Source organism: Apostichopus japonicus, chromosome 8, assembly GCF_037975245.1.
Source record: "Apostichopus japonicus isolate 1M-3 chromosome 8, ASM3797524v1, whole genome shotgun sequence".
In the NCBI taxonomy this organism is placed as follows: domain Eukaryota; kingdom Metazoa; phylum Echinodermata; class Holothuroidea; order Aspidochirotida; family Stichopodidae; genus Apostichopus; species Apostichopus japonicus.
Genome location: NC_092568.1, coordinates 35,473,174 through 35,481,281, shown reverse-complemented (window position 1 = coordinate 35,481,281; position 8,108 = coordinate 35,473,174). Strand labels below are relative to the sequence as shown.

At 35.3% G+C, this 8,108-nt stretch overlaps 1 protein-coding gene across 1 annotated transcript; it reads left to right on the top strand.

Annotated features, from left to right (window-relative positions):
- The first annotated feature begins 2,006 nt into the window (after positions 1 to 2,006).
- LOC139971779 (uncharacterized) lies at positions 2,007 to 7,891 on the top strand. The gene has a single exon (XM_071978513.1). It carries the CDS (start codon positions 2,602 to 2,604, stop codon positions 3,970 to 3,972), a length of 1,371 nt encoding a protein of 456 aa, XP_071834614.1. The 5' UTR covers positions 2,007 to 2,601; the 3' UTR covers positions 3,973 to 7,891.
- The last annotated feature ends 217 nt before the right edge of the window (positions 7,892 to 8,108 follow it).

Here is an 8,108-nt window from a genome sequence, read left to right as displayed (position 1 = left end):
ATCCTTGATATTATCAAGGACATTTCTTTTTGTAAATGTCATTTCTTGAAGGTTTCAAAAGTAATAATTTCCTGTAAATTTTGACCTTTCAAGTTGTTCCCGGGTATTAAAGAATTGAATTGCAGAAGTTATAACTGTTATAAATATGTCCTAAAATAAGTAAATACTGAATACCAACGAAATATTTGATGGGACGTATAGGGGCTACAAAACTGTCACGTGATCACGCAGTAACTATAGTTACACATCACATGTGACGTACACCTATTCTAGTCAATCCAATATTTACATTTAAAGTTTGAATCTACATATACTTTATATGAGAGGGTAAGTGGAAAATTACTTCTTGTACTAAATATACTATATAATCCCTTCAGAATTGAAAATGTTGAAAAAAAAATGAAAAATAAAAATAATTGACATTAATTTAAGTGATGAGAGAGAGGGTCTACCAAACTTACGGAAGACAAAGAAATGTGTCAAGGTTGTGTTTTCCAGAAATCTGGAAAGCTGAAACTGGTAGTCTGGTCTTTCTAACATCATGAAGTTACCCAGATGCGTGCCCTCAGTCATTATTCTCACGTGATTCACGCGTTCTATAGTTATAAATGAAACGAAGTGTCAAAGGTTTTTTGTTTGTTTTTGTTTTCATTTAAAGGGACACCCAACCACCATCTTTGCAATTTGTGACAGAGATCTCAGTGTTGAACAACTCCCCCAAATAGCTAAAGAAAACATTGCTCCCTTTTAAAGGAAATATCCTAACTTAAAAGTCGGATCTGAGAGCAGTTTGTTTGTAAATCTGTTAATATGTGATGGCATAGCGCCACTAGGACATAAAATTTGTTTACTAACCCTTTGTTTTTCTTTGCATACTTTCAAGGTAGAATGTTAAAAGTGTTAACTCTGACAACAAATGCTATCATTTTCAGCTAATAAATATTCTAATCAATAAAAGAAAATCATAAAACAACGATTGAAACTCAATCCATGAATGTGGCTCGATGATATCATATTTGGACTTGATCAAGTCGTAACACTTATGTGTGAATGAATATTACATCTGTGATACAAATGGAATAATAAAAAACTGTAGTTCTTTGGGAAAGTTGTTCATGACAATTATCTAAATAAAATAGACCAGCAATAATGTTCTGGCAATTCTTTGTAAAGCTAATTTCTTTCTAAAACGAAAATGTAACAATATAAAATATGACTGGGTGATGCCGTAAAACGAGAGGGGTGGGGTTCGTGTTATTCTCGTATGGGAAAATACGCATAATGGGATTCATATTGCAATATTCACGCCCTTTCAGAGTTTTTTTTTTTTTTTTTTACAGATGAGGTTAAAAAAAACATCTTCCTGATTATAAAATATCTGCATAATTCTGTAACAGTGAGACCTGATATAAAGTGTTGATGTGTGAGACATTATCACTGACACTGTGAGACATTAACACCGAAGAACAATAAAAGCTTCAACTAGACGAATGTCGCTGTGAAATGGAAATAATTTCAGCAATCCTACGGAGTTGCTACCCTTAAATAAGAAACAGCCCCCCCCCAACCACAACCACACCCCACCCCTCCGCCCAGCGCACACATTCACATAACCACACCACCGTGAAGAATTTCTTACGATATTTTGGCAAAGATCAGAAAAGTCACATGTCAAAACTATAGTATTTAGTCCTCAGTTTTATCAATTTGACGAATCGATAGCTTCCTTTCCAAAGCATTTTCCGAAACTGATGGCGCCCTACATTTTATGGTTCCATTCCAGATAGACAGCTTCTAACAGAGCCGAGCCCTCACCTGTCAAGTAATTATCCAATCCAAAACTACAAGAGTGTGCTTTATATTTACCCGCTACTGATTGGCTTAAAACTTCTTTTAGGCTCGCTGTAGTGAATCTGATTGGTCGGCTCTGTCGTGACGAAACGCCACAGTGAGTGGAAGCATTGTGTTATGAGTGACAGCTCATAACAAGCCCTATTCAACGGTGAATCTCGTTGGGAGTCACGGTGAATACGGTTGTTGTGTTTTTAGTACCTCTTATACTGAATTGAACCGTCCATATTCAGTGAGGATAAACATTGGCGACCACAGAACTTTTTGAAAACGCCTGTCGTGAGTCAAACTTTTTTCTGGGTTTGCGGTATTAAAAGAATCTCGCGTCAATGTTCCAAATTCAGTTTCTGTTGAAAGTTACCACTTGGTGGGCAGAAAACTTGGTCGTGGTGTTCCATTCGCTTTAATACATGAGGGTTATAACAGAAGTTACTCTAAACAGAATAAGGAAGAATTTGAAATATAAAAGCTGATTTTGCTGTCTCTAATATTTTCCAGCTCTTCAATATTCTGCATTGCTTTCGTGGTATCTCTTTGTTCTATCTTTTGTCCTTTCGGAGGATTTTTTTGTTGAGAACTTTTACATCATCGTCACCAATGACCACGTGTCTAAACATTTTACTTGCTCTGGAAGTGCCATTGGAGTAACTGCAGAAAAAAGGACGACCAGAAAAAGCAGCAGAAAGATTTAAAAAATAAAGAGACCAACTTTTAGTTGAAAATTCTCTTTTTATTTTTTTTATACGGAAGATGGTGAGACTGTTAACAATGGTTGAAGGCAGCGATACTAGGAACATTTCTCCAAAAGTTCCAAAACACTTTTTCACTGTAGAGAGTATGTTGTCAGCTGATACTAAATGTGGTAGTAACCGAGGAGGAGGGAAGATTACATCTCGACTAGAATTTGCAACTGTCAACGACATCAAACTCGAGAAAGACGAAGCAGAAAAAGAGAAAAGAGAATTAGCAGGAGAAAAAACTCACTTCAAATCACATCAGCAAAAATGCAGCAAAAGTTTGATAAAATCGTCGGAATCATTAGAGGAAGATGATGATGATGAGGTGGGGGTAGAAGATGATGAAGACAATGTGGTGAAAATTTCAGATTCTGGTGAAGAGGAGGACGAAAAGACTGGACTATCAGATAGGAAAACGGATGAAACCGATAGTAAAAAGGAAGGCAAGAAAGAGGAAAGCCAAACTAATACTGTACCGAGAAATAAATTCGGAGAGAAACCACCTTTCAGTTACAATGCCTTAATTATGATGGCGATTCGATCGAGTCCGGAGAAGAGACTGACATTGAACGGTATATATGAGTATATCATGCAAAATTTCCCATATTACCGCGAGAACAAACAGGGCTGGCAGAACTCTATACGACACAATTTAAGTCTGAACAAATGCTTCGTGAAGGTCCCCCGGCACTATGACGACCCCGGTAAGGGGAACTACTGGATGCTGGACCCTAGCAGTGACGACGTCTTCATCGGTGGAACGACGGGGAAATTGAGGAGGCGGTCTACCACTGCCTCTCGGAACCATCGTCTAGCCCATCTGAAACGAGGCGTTCCCGGTTTCATGCATCATGGCTACCCGTTTCCAGTGAGGACGGATCGGGCTTACCCCTTATTTTGGCCCCCTTCCATCCTCCCCTATGCCCACTACCCACCTCCAGCTCTTCTTCCGCATCATCGGTTGGACTCGGACCGCCATCCTGCATCTCCAGAAAGTTTAGCGTTTGGAGCAGCGATTCCGAAATCTTTATCAAGCCAGAGTAGTTTTAGCATGGAACGCCTCCTCGGTAGAGAAGCGGCGTTGCGCCGTGATGTTTGTGTTCCTGGTTGCCGTTGTGTCTTCTGTAGCGCAGGAGTGTCAGCTGTGCAGAGCGTACCAGCATCGTTGACATCCTCGAGAGATAGCCCCCCTTGCTGCTTCCCCGTGTCACATTCCCACAACCCGTCATCACCGGTACACCATCCTCCAACCTCTCTCGCCGCAGCCTACCATGATATCTACAGGTCCTTGCATCCAAGCTTCGCACCGTATTTCCCGCCGACATCATCGGTACCTGTGAATTTGAGGACATCGCCGCAACCAACCATCATTCCAGGTAAATAGATGCGATTGCTATCTAAAGAGAAACTTTTAATAGGTATCAAGTTTTGGACTCATTACCTTCAGTAAGATCGTAAGCAAAAATAATTATGTAGATAGATATAATATTATTATTATTATTATTATCGTAGTTGTAATAAATCATTTCATTTTTGAAGAAGAAAAAAACTTTCAATCTCAGAGTAAAAACATTATGACAATCTTGTAAGAAAATGTTTGCAAATAGCGAGAGCGATAATATTTGTAAATTAAATTATCAACTCGTTTATTACCTTTGGTTTTAATTCACAAAGAAAATCATAATTGTTTCTTTAATTTTCGCGTTCCCACTACCATACATTTACACGAAGTTTTTCTACCAAGCATTAGAGCAATTAACACTTAAATTGTGAACAATTATATAACAGCTATGCATGCATATGATGCTTTTCTTTATAGGACAGCTTGCTATGTGAAGTTAACACACACTGTGTTTATTTTATCGTATACAGAAATAGGTCACAAAGTTAAGTGAAAGGTAACAACCTTATCTTTATTTACATAATTATTCAAACGGCAATGCATATATACTGGAGATGCCTGGGGGACTTTATAAAATTTCGAGTTTTTTCTTTTCGTCGGTTTACTGGATATTCTTCGAAGGTAACAAATAAAAGTAGAAACGAAAGTAGGTCACAGCATGCGCATAGCCGTGAATGTTAACAAGATTGTAAAATATCTGTGAGCCCGCTTCAGAAGTAAGGGGGTGGTGGGAGGGGGGGGGGTGAAAACCACAAAATTATTACCTCATAAGGTTCCGAAAAAAAGTTATTCCTCCTTGGAATCTTTACGCAAAAATCCTCTGCGATTACAGAACAAGAAAAATTCTCCGTTTTCCCCACGAAATGAGAGAGAACGCATTCTAATTTTTACCAAATTCAAAATTGATAAGAAAAGAGAACTTTTCTGGTTTTTCAAAGAAGTTTGGGGTATAGGGGTTTTATTTCAAAAAAAAAAAATTCTGCGGTTTTGCTTGAAGATAGATTGACAGTTTGACAGACAGAAATAGTTCAATTATATACAGCGTAAAATAAATTTACAAAAAAAGTATAATTCTTGGTTTGAACTTGTGACTTGGATAGACCGAGAAGCCCGGCAAAACAATACTATAACTTTGTGCAATAAAAGTTTTTAAAACAAGACAATCAGTTTGTTACCAAACAATGAAACAATATTATTTTTTGCCAGTCGAGTTTCTCAATGCTAAGTAATTCTTATTTTTCTTTGCCATTTTCCCATTTATTATTATATTTTTTTTTGGGGGGGGGGGGTGGGGAGGTTAAGGGTTTTATTTGGGGGAGGTGAAGGGTTTTTCTATGTGTGTTTATTTTTATTCCGAGTGGTTGATTTGAGTCGATTAAGTAAATAATTTACACAAAGGAGAACAAACCAGCAACTACATCAAAATCACTAAATTGTTAATTCAAAATTTCAAAGTAGCGGCACGCGCAGTTAAAAAGTTTGAATTTTGAAAGTTCCCTTGGTACCCAACAAGGGATGTCTCTGAAGTAAGCTGAATGTCTGAGATGTCTCTGAAGAAATTGATTTTTTGATTGTTATCAAAAATTGGGATGAACTTATCGAAATTGATCAGTAATTTTATTCGTCATTGATTATACTTAAAATCGATCAAATTTGATGAAGATCTGTTCATAAAAGTCAAACGAGAATTATTTATAACAAAAATTCTCTTCAAAACTTTGCTAACCTCTCTTGATACCGAATGTGGTCATTATGTGATATTTAATATCTTTGTATAAGTTATTGTTTGTCATGTAAGACAAGCATTTTGAAACTGTTAACCATTTGACTATATAGTTTGGATACGTTACGATTAAAATTGTGGTTGTTTAGTCTTAAATGGTACAATTGAAATTTAAAAAAATGTATTTTTGCTATAACAATATTTACTTAAAATTTTTGAACACCGAATATTCTTTCATGTGAAGAATCCCTGTGCTTAATTGTTTAGATTTCACCATGAAAATCTTTTTTTTTTCCTTTTATAATCATTTTAAAACGATTCCGTATACTTTTTGCTTCCACAAACCCCAAGATAAATGTATTTATGGTTTCCAAGAACTCTAAAGTCTTCTTAATATGTAAGTTGACTTTAGAACAAATCACTTTATTGTTCTGTTAATTGAGAATTTCATTACTTTTGTTAGGCTAATAGATAATAAGAATTTTATGTTCAAACTTTTCCATTTCCCCAAAACGCGCAAGTGACATATTTGGTGTCTTTTAATAGACTTTCATTATTGTAACAAATTTTTTAAATCAAGAAATTTGTACATCACAAATTTCAAGAATTGCAAACCTTGACAATCTTATTACCAAGGAACAAAAAAATTAGAACGAAAAAATAAATAAAGAAAAAATTGTAATAATATCAGCGGGAAGTATGACGGAGCGTTTTGAATCATTTAGTTATTATTTTGTTTAATAATATATGACAAATTTTTCTAATTAAAACAAGGTACTTTCTTGCCATCTTCCATTAAAAGAGCTTTTAATTATATATGTTATAATATGTAAGGGTAAGGAAGGAGCGAAGTTTAAATATTCCGGTGCACCCTTTGAAATACAAAAGAAACTAAATTATTAATGTGTTTATTTAGTTCTTTGTTTATACCAGACGAAAGTTTTGTGACAAATTTTCTGTAATGTCAAGAAATGTGATGAATATATTTCATTGGGTTTATTTTATTGTTAAATGTTTAACTGAATGAAATCAACTTGGTTTTATAAAGTTACATTATTTTCATATATTTTTTAATGTAATGTTTTAGTATAGGGGGATATATAACATACCTTGATGTCCCACTATTTTCCACATTTTTTCGATATATTCGAAAAATGTTATTTCCGGTTAAGTTTTGTAAATCATCCACGTTTTAAACGCACCCAATTTGGGGGTTGCAGATTGAAACGGTTAAATGTTTTTATTTTGAATTACTTCAGTCAATTCAAATATGAGAACCTACCGTATATGAGATTAAAGGTTTTAAATTTCGCATAAATTTTGCGTTTCATAATTCATATAAAATTAAAGAAATATTTCCTGACTTAAATGTTAGAATATGATTGTTTGAGGACATGCATGTTTACCTAGCTTATAATCAAAAGATGGGAAGCACTATTGGGAAAGGGTTAAGAAAAGAAGCCCTAATAATTCGATATTTTTACAGGTCATGTCCCCCCCCCCCCCACCAACTCCTCCCATCCAACCCATGAGTGACAGGGGTGAATGGGCTTCTATATATGTGTGTATTAATTAATGCGTTGATGGTGAATTTTATTTGATGAATTCTACATGATAGTAACCTGGACTTTTCGCAATGGATTGTCAAGTTTACCTATACTGTCCAAGACAGATATAGTACATGACATAAAATTGATTAAGGAATGTAGTAACTGAATGTTAAAACGATCATTAGTATGATCGGTTACACGATTCCCGGAGGCATGTTGGTTATACCACGGGAGTATTTCATATACGCCAAAACACTCATAGGCGTCTTTCCCCTATAGCTTATATATTCTTCTCTTTATAGTAAATGCCAGGTTTAAAACTTTGGCATTAAGGGTTTGTAATTCTTATCGATTTAGTGTAATCCTTAATTATTAAGCCTAAGGGTTCCCTTTTGTTGCTTGGTCAAAGAAAAGAAAGAGTTTAAACTTGCTTCAAGTAGAAGAGTTTTACATGTGTAAGATTGCCAAATTGACCACTTTATAAGTCTAACGTCAATGAAGAAAGTTGTAAAAAAAAAAAAGAACTTTTCTTTGGGGTTTTTACGCTTCAGAGTATCCACTTTGTAAATAGATGTTTGTAAATAGATAATAAAAGGAGAGACTTAAATATATGTTGTATCACACTTAATCATTTGTAATTGTTCCCTTCTTATTGAGTGTTTTACCACACAATTGGTTGCATGCTAAGGTTGTAATTAGTAGTAGTACCCGCCCTATTATATATACATATGTATCTTTAGTAAACCTATACAAGCGATTGATCGGATTGAAGAGAGCTTCCTTGACAACGGCCGATTTCAGTTCAAATTTCAACTTGCAATGCTGATCTACCATGCTCAATAGTT

Coding starts and splice junctions, on each gene's coding strand:
- LOC139971779 (XM_071978513.1), top strand. CDS start 2,602: ATGGTGAGACTGTTAACAATGGTTGAAGGCAGCGATACTAGGAACATT.